Source organism: Callorhinus ursinus, unplaced genomic scaffold (genome assembly GCF_003265705.2).
Source record: "Callorhinus ursinus isolate GAN/ISIS: 27379988/994484 unplaced genomic scaffold, GSC_fseal_2.0 scaffold79, whole genome shotgun sequence".
In the NCBI taxonomy this organism is placed as follows: Eukaryota; Metazoa; Chordata; class Mammalia; order Carnivora; family Otariidae; genus Callorhinus; species Callorhinus ursinus.
Window position 1 is genome coordinate 1,629,769 of NW_027397141.1, and position 19,317 is coordinate 1,649,085.

At 52.9% G+C, this 19,317-nt stretch overlaps 1 protein-coding gene across 1 annotated transcript in view; it reads right to left on the minus strand.

Annotated features, from left to right (window-relative positions):
- IRS2 (insulin receptor substrate 2) overlaps positions 1-18,398 on the minus strand; it is a 29,237-nt gene extending 10,839 nt beyond the window's left edge. The window contains exon 1 of the mRNA XM_025874697.2: positions 13,893-18,398. Within this exon, the coding sequence (XP_025730482.1) occupies positions 13,893-17,874 (3,982 nt within the window). The 5' untranslated portion in view covers positions 17,875-18,398. The remainder of the gene's footprint in view (positions 1-13,892) is intronic.
- Between the last annotated feature and the right edge of the window lie 919 nt (positions 18,399-19,317).

Genomic DNA, 19,317 nt, shown 5'->3' on the forward strand with positions numbered 1-19,317 from the left:
GGCCAGACCTGGTGGGCATTTTACATGCTCATTTGCTGGGAGGGACCTCCCACAGGAGGGGCTCTGGACCCCGGGACGCCTGGGTCAGGGGCCCAGCCTGGGATTTCTCAAGGCCTCTTGGGAGATTCAAGAGGGCAGGCAGGCTGGACACCTTGGCCCCCGACCTTCCCGGAGGCCAGGGCCACAACTGTTAGGCCCAGAGCCAGGAAGAGCACCTGCTGCTGCTGCGCCCAGCATGGGAAGTATTCACGCACAGGGATGGAGCGGCCCAGCTCCGGGCCACCCCACGGCACACTGGGGACACAAGCACCCACGTCTCTCACCCTTCCCTCTTCTCTGGCGAGAAGAAAGCCACGCGAAGGAACAAAACAGCCGACCACAGAAAGACACAGCTTCCCAAACAGCTCTAGGCTTGGGGAGGGGGACACAGTCAATCCACCGTGAAGACACCACTGCTTCCACCACAAGAAGGCTGGATGTTCCGCACTGACCAGCCCGCTCGCATCCCCAGTCCCTCCAAGCTGGGCAGAACCCTCTAGGACTTTTAAGAATGGATTAAAAACACAGGTGCCTTCCTAACCACCTCTTCAGGGACCAAAATGACAAAATACAACAGAGCGGACGGAAGCTTCGTACCCGGCAGTTACATGACGCGCGGAGTGCTCCCCCATCCAGAGGGCAGCCCGCCAGCCCCAATATTCCACCCATGGAAAGCATTCCCCCACTTCACAGTGGCAGGATTGTGACACGCAGTCATAGGGGTTAACAGAAAAATAACGCTTACTTTCTCGATTTTTCTAAGACAGAGAGCAACAGGCCATTTTGTAATTTCTACCTGTTGTATTAAACTGAACACGAACGGGCTTCCAAGCGGCCTAAACCAAGAGGAACAGGAAAAAGATGAGTAAACTCGCTCTCATTTTGAACCACTGTGCATGGCAACAGTGAGACCCCCAGGAGTCAGGGCGCGGGAATCGGCCGGCCGTGCGCTGCGGGCCGCGGGGTGGGCCCCTCAGCCGCGCGTCCCTCAAAGACCAGCCCAGTTGGGGACACGCCGCCTCCCACTCCCACCTCTCACCGTCACAGGGCCTTCTGCATCAAGTTCTCCAGATTCAGGCAGCAGAGAAATCAAGGCGACCCATGAGCATAGACATAGTTCCTAGCACACGCACTTGAGCGTGAAAACTGAACTTTCACATTTCTGGCCTGACAGAGGCAAGAGCATCCCCAAGCAGAGGAGTAACTGCCAATACAGGGAAGCAGCCCATCAGGAGGAGGCCGTCCATCTCATTGAAACAGAGGAGTTTAAGAGTTTACGTATGCCACCGTATTCTGTACATAGTTCACCAAAATTAAGTAAAACTAAACCTAAATCCTGAAGACAGACCTCCATGCTCCGTCAAGTCTGAAAACCACACAAGCGACAAATAACTGCACACAAAGCCATTTGCAAAACGTCCATGTCCCTCACACACAGGCTGAGGCTGGTGGGTCCTTCTGGCGTCCGCGGCCTCTGGCTCACTCCTCACATCAGCACTGTCCTGTCGGGGGTTCTCGCTACAAAATATACGGCACACTCAGTTCTCCATCAGCTGGAGGATGAAGCCAGTCCACAGCACAGCCTGATTCTGGCACTCCCTAGGAAAAGCAGAGCCTGCCGAACTCCCCGGGTCGGGGCTCAGCTGTAAGCGGCTCCAGGAGGCACTAACCCAGCTCCAGACTCACCCTCGGTTTGTCTTGTCCAGGGTGACAGCCTTCCCCCCAGCCCCCCAAAAGAAGCCACTGCGTCAGCTGGAAGACCCAGAACCAGGCAGCAGCAACCCTACCAGGACACCACCTCCTTCCAGGCCCAGAGTCTCTCCAGCCTCAGGTTTTTCTCTTAAAACCTAAGAATAACAAGAACCTCCCTCCACGGAGGTCCTGAGGACTTGACAACATTCAGAAGTGTTTTATAAATTATAAGGTGCTTTACAGATGTTTGTGTAATCAAGTAGGTGATTCCTCAAGTAGGCAGGTGCCTGGCTGTTTATCTCACTGATCATCTCCCAGCGGGCCCCCCACCGCCCACCACATGGCTTCTCAGTGTGCCTCAACCCACTTTCAGGGCTTCTCCCATTTTCTCTGCTAGTTTGGAGAAGCAGAGTCAGGAGCTGCCATATCCCTCACCAGGCAAAAAAACACAAGATGGCAGAATTAGATGATGCCAGCAAAAGTCTTTAAATGCTCTATGTATTGTTCCAAAGACTAGGTTTTCCTTTTACACTGTTAAATATGTACTGATGTCTCTACAGTGGCTGATCGGGCTCTACAGGTTACTGTCCCTTGTCACCTCCTCCACTTCACCTAATAAGCTCTGCCTTTCTCCCCTTCGTCAGTCGCACTGAACCACTTCTCATTCAGGAGCTTGGCAGCAATCTTCTGCCCCAGGGCGTTTGCACGGCTACTCATTCCCTTTGCCTACAGGAACTCTCCCCCTAAATATCTACAAGATCTGCTTCCTCATCACCTTCCAGTTGTCACCTTTGCCCTCTCTCCCTTCCCCACTTAATTTTCTGGAGCATCTATTATTACCTACAATGCTTAATCATCTGAACACATTTCAAAATTAAATTTATTTCCTAGGTCTCAAATATAGACTTCAAGATTGAGTACCTTTTGTTTTTCTTTTTAGCATGGAAACCAAACCTATTTCTTTCGAGCCCACACTTTAGTATTTTTCAAGGAGTGAAACATTTTAAAAGTGTTTAACAAGTAACAACTGGCATCTTTGTAATGAAAAAAATATTCAACAATTTGATTAAATCTGAAAGTTGAAGGGAGATCTAACCTTTCTGCCCCTGTCCCTCCCACCCACAGCCCTTCTGCTAAGCAGCCACTGAGTGGCGTTCCCATCACTTTGTTTGGAGGCTGCAGAATAAAGGATAGGTTCACAGGAAGAACTCGCACCACCCGAACTAAAGAGAGGACATCTTTGCAAAACAGCAGTGGATGGTGAGCCGAGAAGAATCAGAAGGCGCAGGAAAGAGAGGCCGGTAACCTAGCGTGGGGAAGTTTCTGGAATACTCCCTCTGACAGCAAAGACTGGGCACAAAGAGAGATCCTGGGACAGTTACAGGGCACAGGGTAGAGTGAGCTACACCCAGCAGCTAAGACCCCAGCAAAATCAAACCTATTGTTTCTGAGAAGAAAAGCAATCCAGAATCATCAGAGGTAACCCAAGAGTGTGGCGGAAGGGACTCTGCGCTGGAGTGGCTCCATCAGAACCTTCCAGCAAGCCAGCCCACTGTGAAGGGTGGACATCTTCTGGAGCGCTCCAAGCAGCTGCCCAGGGGACAGCCTGCGTGGGGAGCACTGAGGGGCCGGAGGCTGGTTTCATGTCGCCCCTGTGATGACTCCGGTGTTGGGACACACCGAACCTCAATCGAGTGACTGGCTGAACCGTCTTCGACTCTAGGAAATAGCTTAAGACCCGAAGAATTCTGAACATTCCAGCTGAACAGGACAGACTCCAGAGTCATGGAGATGAATGCTTATCACCCAGAGTTATTCTAGGAACTTAATTAAATGCTCCATGCCAGAGAAATTTGGGTATTTTACTGCTGTGGTTATTTCATTTGGAATGAAGACTACTAATAAACCAGCCCTACTGATAAGCTGAACTGCAAATAATGATAAGAAGTAAAATGGAATTAAGGTGAGTCAGTTCTACTGCATCTTTAAAATTCTGATATGACCCTAAATACCAAAATGTCATTATATTTGGAAGCTACATAAACTTTAAACTTGGAAAAAAAATTGCTCATTTAGAAAATTGTCAAAATAAGTAAAAGCTAAAGAATGTTTTGAAAATTCATTGTTTAGAAGTTTGTCAGGCTTTCATATCTATTATTTCCACACCATGCATTACTCAAGTTTTCATTTTTTTACTGAACCAATTGAAGTTAGTTTTCTGATGCTGACTGTAACATAGTTGTACGCTCCTGGATTTATAATATCCTAAAGGAGGAAGAAATACAGATTTCACAGCGTTGCAATTTATTTTCCTAAATCCCACCTAAATATTTTCAGTTGAACTGTATATTTATTAGAAGTCTACTCAGCAAACGAATGAAAGAAAGATCTTTGAAGAAGTGTCATCGAACTTACTTGATAAATGTAACTGGAGGAGGGTATGAGTAGCTAATGGTGTTTTCTGTTTCATCTGTATACACAAAGTGCTATTTCAGGTCACGTTTATGCCAGAAAACAATTTTTGGAAAACTCTACTATTATATAAGAATAAAACAGAAGCATACATTGCCACAAGTCACTTGAGTAATTTATCTTCTAAAAAATGCATCCAGGCTGCAGCGTAAGAAAATGACCACTTTCTAGCAATTTCTGCCACCTTAGGAGTTCAGGAGCTCCACTATGTTGACAGTGTCCCAGAGTCCTAGTACCTCCATTTCTTATCTTCAAACAAAATCAAGCTGCTCTATGCACACTAATCCATGCCTTGTTTAATCCTGCTTATTGCTCAGAGTTTCTAAAGCACAATTTGCATAGTTCTTAAACTTAGTAAGAACATCTTGGCCTATTTCCAAAACTTCTCCCCCACCTCACAATGCCCCCCCCCCCCGGACTCATCCACCCGCCAGGTGCCTGAGACCCTGCTGGGGGACAGGAGGGGGAAGTACTGGCCTGGCCACTCTGCGGGGACAATCCCCCAAGTGGGTGTGGGCGTGGCTTCTCCAAAGGCCTGGGAATTCCAAGCTTCAGTGCCCCCCCACCCCGCCCCCAACTGCAGTCCCTGCTTTCCGCTGGCTTCCCAAGCCCCCCTGCTGGGCAGGGCAGCCATGCCAATTCCAGGGGTGCTCTAGGGAAGGGATCCAAACCTCACCCGGGAAAGCCTGCTGGGCTTCTTTATGAAGACTCCCTACAGAGCAAGCACATCAGAATCTTCATTCGTCAGCTTTTCCATTTATCCTGGTACGTGCTCCACAGCCAGAACTGAAGAGACAGGGCACTCTGAACTCTGCTCTCCCCTCAACCCGAAAAGCTGCACTGATGGGGAGGGAAGGGAAGGGCAGGGTCTCCCTGTTTTGCTGAGCCCCTGCAGCAGGCAGCCTGGGATGCCAAGCGGCTGGGTAGATTACTGGTGCACGCTGCTTACCAGGCAGGCACGTGGCCCTGAGGTTGCCATCTGCTAGGAAGGAAGTAGTCTCTCCGAGGATGCTGGAGACACCGGCAGCTAATGTAAACAAAACTGACTCACCCACCAGAGCACAAGCCCATGGAGCCCCACGACATTTTTAAAAACTATGGACAGCTTAAGAATTTTGGTTTGTTTACATCTTCCCCTATGCCTTGGAAAGTGGGGTTACAGTCACATCATTAGGAAGGTAGAAAAACCATTTCTCTTCATATAAAAATTCAGTTAAATGATTTTTTTTTCTCAGGAAAAAGAAATCTCGAAAACAAGACAGGCACTCGTGAAATAAGCCAGTCCCCAGATTACCACCTAGCAACAACTGATTAGTTAACTTATTGGTCCTTGGGCAAATTCTAAATTGGTTAGTTTTCAAATACACTCATCATTAAAGAGGTTAATGACTCATTTCTTAGGAAACTGTTAATGGACTTATTCATAATGAGGAGAACATGATATTTCACTTATAGAATAAATACATCATAAAGACACCTCAAGCCGTGACCGGATCGACCATCCAGGTTGAACCCATCACAAAGATCAAGGATGTACGTTTTATAATACAGGCTTTTCCATCTGAATTATGCCAGGAATTTTCTTCTTCTTTCTTTTCTTTCTTTCTTTTTTTTTTTTTTTTTTAACAAGTAAGCACATGATCTGGAATGTGTTTGCCAAAGCTTCTCTCCTCTGCCTCACCAGTAAACACTGCCCACATGGTCGTGAGCAGGCTCGTTCCGGGATTTACAGCCCACTTCCTTACTTCGGTGCCTCTGTATCCCCTACTTCTGGCGACCAGCAGACCTTTTAGTCTATGCATGAAGCAAAATGTCCCAACGTAAAAAAGACAGATACCACTTGTACAAACGCTGAGTTGTTCTGCAGCGAACCGGACAGCCCTGGGAGAAAGTTACTCATAGTACACAAAGGACCCACAGAGACAGAGCATACTCTATTCTTTCTTGATAATATTTACAAACATTTCTACCAACTAATTAAATGGTGACCTTGGAGAAGAAGTCTGACCTCCCTGGGCCTCTGTGTTCACAATCTTAAATGAGTTACATTATACCAACAGCTCCCAGCTCTTCTCCCTTCAAACGAACTTGCATTCCCTTCTGATTCTCACCATGCTGTGTGGAAGGAGTTTTAATGCATTTGGTGCTGGGAGGGCGGGGAGGTGTCTTCCCAAGTATAATGTACAGCCAGCTTTGCTGAAGCCAAAACAGCTGGGGGAACAGGAGCTTTCCTCATCGCAGACCCCTAGAACTCCAGGAAGCGAGCCTGGAAACCCCCCGAGCAGACCACCAACCAACAACCTCAAACACGTGAAGTCAGCAACACACTGACAGCCTTCAAAGTCCTATCAGATCCTAAGCTCTCCACACCGCCGGGCGTAGGACGGGGGTTTAAAGAAATCGGGGGGGGGGGGGTTTCCTTCCGTGTCCTACTTCCTGCTCACCTGCCCACATTTTACTGGGAATGAATAAATACGTGGAAGAAAAAAAGGAGAGAGAAATGAAGTAACTATCACCCCAGCGATGTAAAAAAAAAAAAAAACAACACAGTAACCTTGAGAGCTGCGTGAGGCAGGTCCAGTAAAATCCTAATGTAACTACTGGCTGTGAGCTCAGGAAGCAGAGTTTAGGACGCGGACACATAAAGAGCACTTGGAGACAGAACCGCAGGACACCCCCGGACAGCGCTGGTCAGTAGCACCCCTCTGTGATCCACCCAACAGTACTCTTTTCAGCGCAGGGGACCTGGACAAGTCGCGGGGCATCTCCCTCAGCGGCAGATTCCTTATTCCCAAGGAGTGGCCCTGCCTATGTCACTGGGTTTTGCAGTACTACATGATACTACAGGTAGGAAAATGTCTCACCACTATGAAGTGAGAAAAAACACTTTCTGGATTTTAAACAGTACTATTGACCTAAAGGGGATAGGGGAGCACAATAATCTTTCAACATTGATCAGAATAATGGTTACAATGTCACAAGCTCCAGCGCCAGCTGCTTTCTTTCACTGCCCATCAAGTTTTGGGATTGTTAGTTACACATAATTTGGAGGCAAAAGATGGACTGACTTAAGTAACTACTTATAAATTTGCATGGAGAAAGCACTATGTCACATTCATAAATACTAAAGATTATGCATTAATACTATGGAAAAGCATAAATCCTTCTTAAGATAAACATACGGATTTTAAGGTAATTATTAAAGTCACATAATATAAGGAAATTTATCATAATCCCATTCTTACACATTGAAAAAACTGAAATTTAATACTAGACTATACTAACTCACACAGTGATTTATACCAATACCATGTGGATAGATTAAAGCACCAGTAAGACTAAAATTATACTTGAGGTTATAAAGTTTTAACATGATTAAAGAATATGTCATTATTCAGTATTCAAGTTTCAATTAAAAAAAATTCACATCAAGCCTCTTGGAGCACGACTAGATGAGAAACGGAAGCCCCCCCCCCATAAACACACACACAAAATATTTGTTTCTGGAAAATCTGATACTCTTGAAAATCAATACTAAAGTGGCCCCTGGGTGGTTCAGTCAGTTGAGCATCAGACTCTTGATTTTGACTCAGGTCACAATCTCAGGGTCGTGTGATCGGGCCCTGAGTGGGGCTCCGCACTCAGCACAGAGTCTGCTTGCCCCTCTCCCTCTGCCCCTCCCCCAACTATAAAATAAATAAAACCTTAAAAATAAATAAATAAATACATATATGCACATATATATACACATAAAATCAATACTAAAAAAAACCCCAGTATTTACAAGGTGCTATGCATAGATCATTTATCTTTGAAGTATATTATATACCACAATATTTGACCAAATATTCCAAATTTAAGTAAAAGCACAGTAGGCAAAGAGTATTTTATAAATCTTTTCTGTGGGCATCAATATCATGTATGGCATAAAGAAACAGGGCCAAATTTGAAGACGCATTTACCTGATTGAGTTTTACAATGTCTCTGGACATGTAAAAGCAACTTTATGCAAATTCAGTATTTTTCTAGTCCAATCACCAAGAAATCAGAACCCCTAACTTGCCTATTTTATCACTTGTAAACATGCAGCCTTTAAATTTTAACCCAATTCTCTTTCAGCGTTCCCATGCAGTGAATTCAATGAAGCAGCAAGAGCACCATGCCCAGAAGGATCTTGTATCATTTGTATCCACCGAGCAAGATGGTACCGTACAACCGTACAACGTGTATTCCCAGTCCCTCTCTTTAAACTTCCTTCTGGGCCTTTTATTTCTGTGCCCAGTTCACACAAGTCCCTACAGCTTTCTAGAAAGAAATCAAATCATCACCAGCAACACCCCGCCTCAGCATTCCCCCTATGTTGAAGGATGACTCCACGAGTTCCCCTCAGAAAAAAACCTACCACTGAACTCAGTCTACAATACAAATAAAATTAACACAGAGTCTCCCCCATTTAAATGTGGATAGTATGTTTTCACAAAACAACCACCTGATCAAGGACATGCTTATAACTGATCATTTTAGAGGGTCAGAACACTTTGTTTTCATTTGTTTTTTAAAATGCCCCCATTAAGATGCCTTGTCCATCTTGTACAGAAATACACCTTCTCCTCATGTCTGTAGAAGACAAAATCGGCAGCGGATTCCCCCATTATTAGTGGACTCCGGTGAAGAACGGGATTTGGGCGGCGCTTTACTTCCCTCTGAGTTTTTCCCCACTCTACTTGGCAATGCAGATAAAAGAGTAAAGTTACATTTTCCCTTAAGTTTCTAAGGTGAAACGGGAACACTTGATTCTGCGCTACCCAAAAAAAACAAAACAAAAAGAACCCTCTCCACTTGCCAAATCTGATACCAAAAGTTAACCAGCTCTTGGAACTATGCTTCTCCAGAAAATGCATTAGTGGGAATTTTAAAAGAAAACCCATTATGCCCATGCTGTTCGTTAAACTGCTGCAAGTTCTCCTCTCCAGAAAAAGAGAAAGATTCGTTTAATCCATAGAGCCCCAAGGAAAATAAAACACATATATCTATGAGAATTCCTTTTGTGGGGGGAGGAGGCCTGTGGAAAAGCAAATGACTCAAGCAAACTCTGGAGGTGTCCCTACCCTGTCTGACAACCACACAAATCAAAACTTTGGAGTGGCTCCCCTAAGTAAATCAACCCAGGCCCAACACGATTCAGCAGCTGAACGTTCAAGGGTTCTGGTTTCCTTTCAATACACCCCACACTGAGAGCCAACACTATCAGTTAAAAAAAAAAAGGCATATTCTAATTAGAGAATCTTCATCTTGACAGTATGTCTTGACATACAAACAAATCATAAAAGGTAATCAAAAGGACAGTCTCCATGTAGTTCCAGCATTAGGACGCTGTTTTCCCCAGCGTTATTCTCCTATGTAATCTAAACCACTACACTTCATTGCAATTGATAATTATCTATGAACAACATCTCACCTTAAGTAAAGAGGGAAAACATGGTTCCTGGCGACTGGGGTGTTAACTAGCAAAGAAGCAAAAAAGACACGCGTTTCTTAAAAGGGTATTAGCTCCGTTTTCAGACTCTGAGTTTTTCCTGTTTTTTGTTTTTTGTTTTAAGAACGCCATGGACAAAAGTGACTTTCCTGTAAATACTCATGGTTTCAAGGTAGTAAGTGTCAATAGCATCAGTGGGTTTATGAGCAGGATCCTTTAGAAGAGTGTTTTAACTGTTCTTGATTTTTATGATCTGCTGGACCGCCCAGTGGCCAGAGCCACGGAAGGGAGAGGGTTATAATTACCCCATTTTACAGACAGAGAAAGTGAGAAAGCGGAGTTAAATGGTTTTCCTCTGTCACACAATGACTCATTAAGATCAGCAACCAGAAACCTGGTTTCCTGATTCCGGGTTTAATGTTCCACATACTATGCTTCCTTCTACGAAGTACTATTTTTGTAAAGGTTTCTCTTTCAATAAAGGAAGTAGAACGAGTCACGTGACTTTCATTCACGAAAGCCTGTGTTTTCATTAGCACCTTGGTTGTCTGTTCCTGGGAACAGGGCAGGAGCAGTGTTCACTATTATCTTATTACAACAAGCGCTGGACAGCACGCACAACGGAAAAATAAAGGGCATGTGGCTTGTCAGGCAACTGAAAAATATTCCGGTTTCCTTGCTTTCAGACTCCAGTAGGCAACCCTTTTAAACATAAATTGTGATTACATCGTTCCTTTGGAGACATTCCTCTTATCCCCAAATCCTCTGACCATAGGATATGAATAAATAGTCCTTTTATCAAACAGAATTTAAACACAGATGCCTTCAATGGTAACTCTTATCTAATCTGCCTTATACATACATGAAAACCAATTTTAGAATAAAAATCCCACTACAGAGGAACAGAACACTAAGATAGCACCTTTTACGATACACACCAACCTCCAATCATAGCACAAAGATGTACACAGTTAGTTTTTAAATGCTGCTTTAAAGCACAGTAAATCCTGTACTATATTTCCAGTTCTGAAACAACAACGCTCTGACAGATTGGTTGGATTTTCCTACGTACACACAAGCAAAACACACATTAAGGACCTTCCCTTGCTCCCAAGTAAGATGCATAATTTAGAGTTCAATTTTTATTTGCTCTGGATTAATATACATAACTATTCTATCACATATATTATTATTACATATTAATCCAGAGCATGCGCGCGCGCGCGCGCACACACACACACACACACACACACACACACACATCCCTAAGGTATACTAATTGTTTCTTTGGTTCCGGCACCAAAATCCCACCATCCCCAATTCTATTGTAAACAACTATCAAGCACTGCAGGAACCTTACGTCTTTGTTACCACTTATGCAAATGCCAAACTCTACCCAAACAACCCCGAATTATTCTGCTTCAGCATAATTAATGACGTGTCCCCATGTGGAGCCTGAGGAGCTCAGTGTGGACACATAAGCCACTTCTGAGCACCAGGCCAGTGCACGCAATGACCCAGGAAGTTCTCCTATTTCATCTTCAAAGAAATGCTTTCCAAGTCTTCCTCCCTATAAATCATTCTCTCAAAGGACGCTTATCTCCTGTGAACTTTTCATTTATGAGCACCACAAACAAATTTCTACATGCACACGTGAGTTAAATAAAAGTGGACGTTCACTTTGAATTCCCTTCTGGCTCCGCAGACCACAACTCAGGTTCACGTTAATTAAGATGACCTCCTTGTCTTTCCTGTTCTACTGTTCTCTGTGTCACATTAGTTTACTAGAAATCCATTTAGCATGCAGTCCTTTTAAAAAAACTGTGGTTTTGGCACAATGGATCAACTGCAGCTCTCTATTTTGCTTAAAAATAGTCCTTTTCCTTCTTAAATGGGTGTTTACCATAATGCCCCCAGAGACTCTGGAAAAACAGCATGCAAATCCAATCTCATCTTTGTTCAGCCACCACAGAGCATATGAACTGCTGTTTTAGTTTCAGAGTCCTGAATCCTATACGTTGGAAGGGATTTTCTACTGGTGGGAAAACAATACCAAGCTAAATCAGGTCTCGAACTAAACTTATCTCTTGCAGTTTAAAATTTTCCCTAGTCTGAAAAGGGCACTATATCATACATGAATCACGCTTCTGAATGTATCTCCTTTATCAGAAAGGCCTTGAATCCTTTCAGGCTTGGCGACGCAACCCCCAGTTCACTCCTCCTGCTGCAGCAAGAACCCACTCCTGGGGCCTGGCTCACTCCAGTCCAGGTTTTTGCTGCCTACTTCACCAAAAGGTGTAAAAGGTGTTATGTTCTCAGGCTGCTTTTCGGAGGAGAATCAGATTTCAGCAAAATGTACTTTCATGTTCACTATGGCATATACACCATATATCCATTTGGGCATAGGAAAAAAATTTTTGCGTGCATGCATTTTTTCCCCGCAACTCAGTTCCGGTCATGCTGGGGTGTTACTATGGGCTATGTCTTGGACGGCCGCTCACCCTCCAACTCCCTGACACACACGAGCCTTTTTCCAGAAGTACCTGTAGTGCTTAACTCCAGGCAAAGTGACCTTCAGTGGAGAGTTATCGTTTATGGGAGACATTCTGACAAGTTCCAACTGATGTAATTAGATGCCATAGCACCATATTCCTGATAATTCTCTCTGACTCTTTTCATCTTTTACTCTATGGTTTTAATAAAAGAAGTAAAAAGCTCTTCCTCTACTGTATTAGAACAAAAGGGTACTTACCCCGTAGCTATACTTTTACACCCCAGGGACTAACAGTTTGGCATACGCCAAACCCCATGTTGGACTTAGATGGCATCCAGCTACTCTGTTTATTTTAAGAACAAAAGGCGCACGAATCCCCAAGCCACCGAGATCATCGCTTCAGTCCCTCTGCAGCCTGCTGACCTTAGGCCAGCATCCACAGAACACTATCCGCTGCTTCCTGTTTTGTGGTGGCCCCAGAGCCTCTACCTTACTAGCAACACCCACCCCCACCAAAGAAAAATGAGGAATTGAATACTCACTCCCTCTTGTTCCCCAACCCCCAACCCCCAGCCACTCAAAGTTTGAGATCCTCAGAATGCACCACCAGCTGCAAGCAAGCACACCCCTCTCTCCTCATGGATATTTGATGAGACTGTGAACAATACGGGGCACCCTCCTGTCCAATTGTTCTGGAAAAGACCTGGGAGGTTGTCTTCCACTTATTCTCTCTAAAGCACTGATTCTAAATCCCGGCCACACGTGCCCATCACCTAGGCAAACTCTGGACAACACTGGTGCCTGTGCTCTGCCCACTGGAGGCTTTGCTTGAATGTGTCTGGGCGAGGCCCAGCAGGTCAATTCTCAAACCTCCTCAGGTGAGCCTAGCACAGGATAGGGTGCTCAGAGGATGCTCCCCAACCAGCAGCATCAACACAACCTGGGAACTTCTTAGAAAGGCACACTCCGGGCCACACCCTACACCTACTGCATCAGAATCTCTGGGGCTTTCTACAGCCTGGCCATCCAGGTTTAACTCTGACCAGGTGACTCCCAGGTATGCTCGAAACCACTGCTTTTACACTGTTGTGTAGGCACTGTCACCATTTCAGACCCTCAGGAGAAAAACGGTGTCTCTTCGGGCAAAGCCCCTCCAGTTTACGTGTAAAATTGAAATGGTTAACTGTTCCCTGTTACTGCCACCAAAATGGACGCTCATTTTCTAAACGACTTACAGGCCTGTTTTTATAAACTTTGAGGCTCAGCAAAAATCAGGTGGGACCTGGTTCCAGGAAAACAAAGGGAAAGGTGAGGGAGCTGTCAAACTTCAGGTCAAGAACCTACACCTGGCTGGCACTCTGGGGTGGCTGACCTGGGGAGACATCTGCCCTGGGAACCGATGGGAAGCGGGGGGGGGGGGGGGTGGGGGGAAAAAAGACCTGGGGCTTGGGGAGAACAACAAATCCAAGTCTCCTGAGTGGGAAGCTTCCCGTTCAACTCAAAGACCCCTGGACTGCTCTTGGTGTTTGGAACAGAAGGAAGCCCGGGGAGCCCAAAGGAAAACAAAACAAGAAGGCTGGTCCAAAATTTTGGTGCTGGGGTCAAGGTACTAAAGAAGAGAATGGCAGTGAACCCAGAGCAGTTCACCGGCTTCCGCACCCTTCCGCCCACGCTTCGCCCACCCGTCCACCCACGATCCACAAGGTCCAAGGGCCTCACCTTTCACAATGGTGGCCTCCTTCAGGTGATGGGACAAGAAGTCAATGCTGGCATAGGTGTTGGCGGAGGGGAGGGCGCCAGGGCCCGGCCCCCCACACACCCCACCGCTGCTGCTGCCCCCCACAGCGCTGATGAGACCCCCGAGGCTGCGGGTCCGGCCCCAGGCGCTCTTGTCTCCGGGCTGTGGATGCGGATGCTGCTGCGGGGTGGGTGACAGCCCAGGCTCGTCCCTTACGTCGATGGCGATGTAATTGAGGCCGTTCTGGAAGCCGGCAGAGGTCTCCCTGCGCATTGGAGAGCCACTGCCCCCTGGGCAGCCAACCAAGCCCCCAGGCTGACTCGATACCCTTGGGCGCGCCTGCTGGGGGGGCGGTGGCTGCAACCGGCGGGGGGAGGTGGGGCGCTCCTCGGCCCCACCCAGGACGCCGCCACCGCCCCCTTCGCTGCTTTTCCTGAGACAGACGTTTTCCACAGAGGCCGAGTTGTGGCGCTTAGGGTTATGGGCGAAGGACGGGGACACGGGGGTCACAGTGGTGGTCGAGGAGAAGGTCTCGGAGCTGTGGCGGCGGCGGCCCCCCTGTGGGTCTGCGCGGATGACCTTGGCTCCCCGGTGCGGGTCTGGGGGCTGGCTCGCCTGCAGGAAGGCCTCCACTCCCGACACCTGATCCATGAGACTCAGCCTCTTCAAGCCGGACGTGGGGCTGGTCACGCGGGCACCTTCCGGCTTCGGGGGGGCCGCGATGGGTTGTGGCGGGGTGGCAGCTACGCCAAAGGCCATCTCGGTGTAGTCCCCATTGTCCCCAGTCTCCGGGGACGAAGAGCAGGCAGCGCTGGGGCCCTGGGAAGTGGACGCCTGGGGCAGGCGGTACAGCTCCCCTGGGGGGGGCGGCGGGGGCGGCTGCGGCTGCAGGGAGGAGGTGGGGGCGGGAGGGCGCGGGGGCAGCGGCGGGTAGGGGGACGAGGCCTCGGGGGACAGGAAGGCATCCAGGGAGCCCACAGGGTCCCCGCTCTGGGGGCCCGGCTTGGGTGACTTGGGCGAGCTGAAGTCGAGGTTCATGTAGTCGGAGAGTGGGGAGCGCTGCCTGCTGTCGCTGCTGGTGCCCGGGGTGCCTGAGCCCAGGGATGAGGCCGGGCTGCTGGCCGACAGCAGCGAGGACGAGGAGGCCGCCGAAGCCAGCAGCGGGGGCGCGGGCGGAGACAGGCGCGCTGCGGCCTCGCCGAAGTCAATGTTGATGTACTCGCCGGGGCTCTTGGGCTCGGGCGGCAGAGGGTACTCGTGCATGCTGGGCAGGGTCTGAAGCCCCTCCAGGGACAGGCGTGTGGGCCGCACTAACCGGCAGCGCTGGTTCAGGAAGCTGTCGGGGCGGCCACCGAGGCTGCCACTCGGCCTGCTGGGCGAAGGCACTACTGGGTGAGGAGGCTGGGTGTGGCCGCCTGCTGCCGCGAGAGCGCTAGTGGACGGCGCGGTCCCCGGGCCGGCCGGCGGTTCCAGCCTCTCTTCTTCCAGGATGCGCCCCACGGGGGAGCTCATGAGCACATACTGGTCGTTGTCCCCGTTGCACGTGTAGGGAGCCTTGTAGGAGCGGGGCAGGGAGCTATAGCAATAGCCAGGGACTCCCCTGAGCATCTCCCCGCTGCCATGCAAGGCGGCCGAGAAGAAGTCGGGAGGGGTCCCCGAGGTACCCGCGTCGCTGGGGGACATGTTGAGGTAGTCCCCGTTGGGTAGCAGCTTGGTGTCCGCGTTCTCCATGGACAGCTTGGAGCCACACCACATGCGCATGTACCCACTGTCCTCGGGGGAGCTCTCGGCTGGGGAGCTCGTCTTGTAGCTGCCGGCGTTGGCTGGAAAGGCCCTGCTGGCCGTGGGGGTGGGCGCCGGCACTGCGGCTCCCGTGGGGGGCAGGGCTGCGGCGGCGGCGGCGCGAGGCTGCAGGATCTGCTTCGGGGCCGACACGCTAGTGGGGCTCATGGGCATGTAGTCATCACTCTTACAGCTACCGCTGCCACCACCCAGGAGGGCCACGCCAGGGGTCATGGGCATGTAGCCATCGTCGGCACCCAGGTTACTGCTGGAGCTCCTATGGGACCCGATCTCGATGTCGCCGTAGTCCTCGGGATAGGGGTGGTAGGCCACTTTGGGAGACGACGCGGGACAAGACGGGCAGAGGCGGCCGGAGCTGCCAGAGAAGGTGGCCCGCATCAGGGTGTATTCATCCAGGGAGGCAGAGGAGGGCTGGGGTACCGGCCGCTGCCGGGCAGGTGTGGTCAGGGAGTAAGTCCTCTTCCTCAGCCCTCGGTCCAAGTCCTGGGCCCCATCCCCCGAGACTCTGCGGTAGGGGCGGCCACAGTGGCTCAGGGGCCTGTCCATAGTCATGTACCCGTACAGCTCGCCCCCGCTGCCGTCCCTGGCCGGGGGTGTCTCAGCGATAGACTCGGGCGTGTTGCTCCGGTGGCTGCAGAAGGCTCTGAGGTCCCCAGGGCTGGAGCCGTACTCATCCAGAGACATAAAGCCAGGATCGCTGGGGGAGCCCGAGGCCGAGGCGCTGCCGCTGGAGGGCCGCTGGCTCGCGGGGTGGTGCAGGGGGTGCTGCAGGTGCGGATGCGGGCCTGGAGGCGGCGGGTAGGAGCCGGAGCCGTGCCCGCTGCTGGACGACAGGCTGCTGGGGCTGGTGGCGGCTGGGGGCGAGTGCGCCACCGGCATGGACATGGAGCGGCTGTGTTGCAGGGCGCCCCCTGCCGGCGCCAGCGCCACCTTGCTCGCGCGGGCGCCGCAGCCGCCGCTCAGGGTGTGTGAGCGGCTCAGGGGCGCGCGCACCGGCCCGGGGCTCAGGGGACTCCCGGCCACCGACACTGGCCTGCCGCCCGCCGCCCCCGCCGCCGCGCCGCCGTCGCCCTCGCTGGCCGTGCGCACCCGACACGAGCTGCACTTCGCGGCCGGCGGAGTGGCGGCCAGGCTGTCGGTGCGCGAGCGACGCACCAGGCCCGTCTGGCTCGGGGGGAGGTTGACCAGGTGGTGGTGGCGGCGCGCGCCGGGGACGCTGATGGGGTGTGTGGAGGACGAGCCCGACGACTGGCTCTTACTGCGCGGCCGGAACTCGAACAGCTCCTTGAGTGCCTTCATGGCCTCCAGGATGGTCTCGTGGATGTTCTGCGCCACCACCGAGTCGTCGGCCTGCATCCATAGCTCACCTGGGCCCGTGACGGCCGACCGGCCCACCTCAATGAAGAAAAAGCTGTCCGAGTGGCCGCAGCGGCGGATGTTCATGAGCTGCAGCGTCACCGACGGCTGCTCACAGTTGAGCTTCACGAAGCCGATGGTGCGCGCCGACAGGCACAGGCGGTACACGCCCGTCAGATTCTTGCTCTGGCCCAGGCCCTTGGGCTTCAGGTTCACCTGCCACACCTCGCGGTAGGCGGCCGTGGCGGGCGCCACCAGCCCGTAGCTGTCATCGGCCGCGGCGGCGCCGGCCGAGCCGCCCAGGGCGCCGGGCAGGGAGGCGCTGCAGGACGCAGCGGTGGCGGCGGCGGGGGGCGCGTCGCCGGCGCGGCCCTCGCTGACCAGGTCGGTGAGCGCGCGGTACCAGCCCTCCTGCTCCTGCTCGTTCTCGGCCGCCACCGCGAAGTACTCGTCCTTGGTGTAGAGCGCGATCAGGTACTTGTGCTTGGCGTCGGCGCGCTTGTTGATGTTCAGGCAGCAGTCGAGCGCGATGACCCGCTTCGGGGCGCCCGCCTTGCTCCGCCACTTCTTCTCGCTCTCGTAGTACTCGAGCCGCGGCGGCTGCGGCGCCGGCCCCCCGCCCGCTGTCGCCGTCGCCTCGTCGCCGGGCCCGCGCAGCACGAAGAAGCGCTTGTGGCCGTGCTTCTGCTTGCGCAGGTAGCCGCACTTGCGCACGCTGTGGTTGTTGTTGTTGTTGTTGTTGTTGAGGTTGGGGCCGTCGCCGCCCGCCGGCCCGGGGGGCCCATGCAGCGGCGGGCTCGCCATCGCCGGCGTTTCGGGCCGCGCCGCCCGGCCCGGCGTGGAGAAGCTGGGGGAGAGCGGAGGGGGACGCGGGCGGGGGCGGCTCCCTCCCCCCCCCTGCGCGCCCGCCGGAGCCCGCGTCCCTCGGGCCCAGGAGGTGGGGAAGGTTAGGGGAGGCCCGCGGGGGCCGGCACCGGGCGGTGGCGCAGCGCCCTCCGCGCTCCCGCGCCCCGGAGGATGCCCGGCGCGGGCGGTGGCCGCCCCCTGGCCCGGCTGCCCGCGGCCGCTGTCTCCCGGGCTCTCGGGCGGCGCCTGGGGACTCGTTGGCTGGGCCGAGAGTCGGGGTCCCCGAGCCGCGGAGCCGAGCCTAAGGCGCGCGCGGCCGCACCGGTCCCGCCGCTGCGCCGCGCTCCGGGGTGCCGGGGTGCGCCCGGGCACTCGGGGTCCGCGCCGCCACCGGGGCTGCTGCTGCTGCTGCCAACGGCGACCCGGGCTCGTCGCGGTCCCCGCCGCACAGTGAGTAACACATCGCGCACCGAGTGACTGAACTAAGAAGAGCAAAACAACATGTGACTCGGCGTTACGCAGGCACACACGGCGCGGCCGCCCCGCCCCGCCGCCCGCATTGGCGCCGCGCCCCCCGACGGACGGCCCTCGCAGCCAATGGGAGCAGGCCGCGGGGGGGCGGGCCGCGCACCCCCGCCCCGCCCCCCTTTCTCCCCGGGCTGCGTTTCCCGCCGTCCCCTCCCCCTCCCGCGGAGGCCCGGGCCCGGGCGGGGTGAGGGCCGGCCCGAGCCTCATTAATCAGAGGCTCGTTGTGGATGCCGGCGGAGGAGATGCCACCCAGGGCGGGAAAAGGGGCGCGCAGGAGGGGCGGGGGCCGGCCTCCGCGCGGAGGGCCCTTCCCTCCCGCCTTTGACTCAATTAATTGGGCTCGGAGCTTCCGCCGGGGAGGGGACCGGGGGAGGGGACACTGCAGGGGGCGGGGGCCGGCGGAGATCAAGGGCCGAGACCGCCAGCCGGGGCTGGGCGCCGGTGGGGGGTGCGGGGGGCCGCGGCACCCTTCCTCGGGCCCCGCAGCGCCCAGCTGCCGCCCCACTCGCGGGGGCCAGAAGGGGCAATGAACTTGGCTGCCCTCTCCTAACCCCCTCCCACCATCATACACACTCGGGCGAGCGGATCTGGCGCCCAAACTCGGGGTGGGCGCGCGCCCGCCCGCCGCGGCGGGTTTGCGCCTGGGTGGTTCCCGGGTGCCCGGCCCGCGCCTTGTTTACGAGCATCACATTAGTCACCGGTGAGCGCTGGGTCGATAGCAGCTCGGTGCCCTTTTCCTGGAAGGAGGGGAGGGGCGCGGGCGCGGCGCCCCCGATCCCGGACTGTGCTCGCCTCGGTGGCTGCCAGGGTCCCACCCGCTCGGGGGCGCCCTTCCCCCGCAGCCAGGTCGTGGGCTCTTCCGGGGCGTCCTCA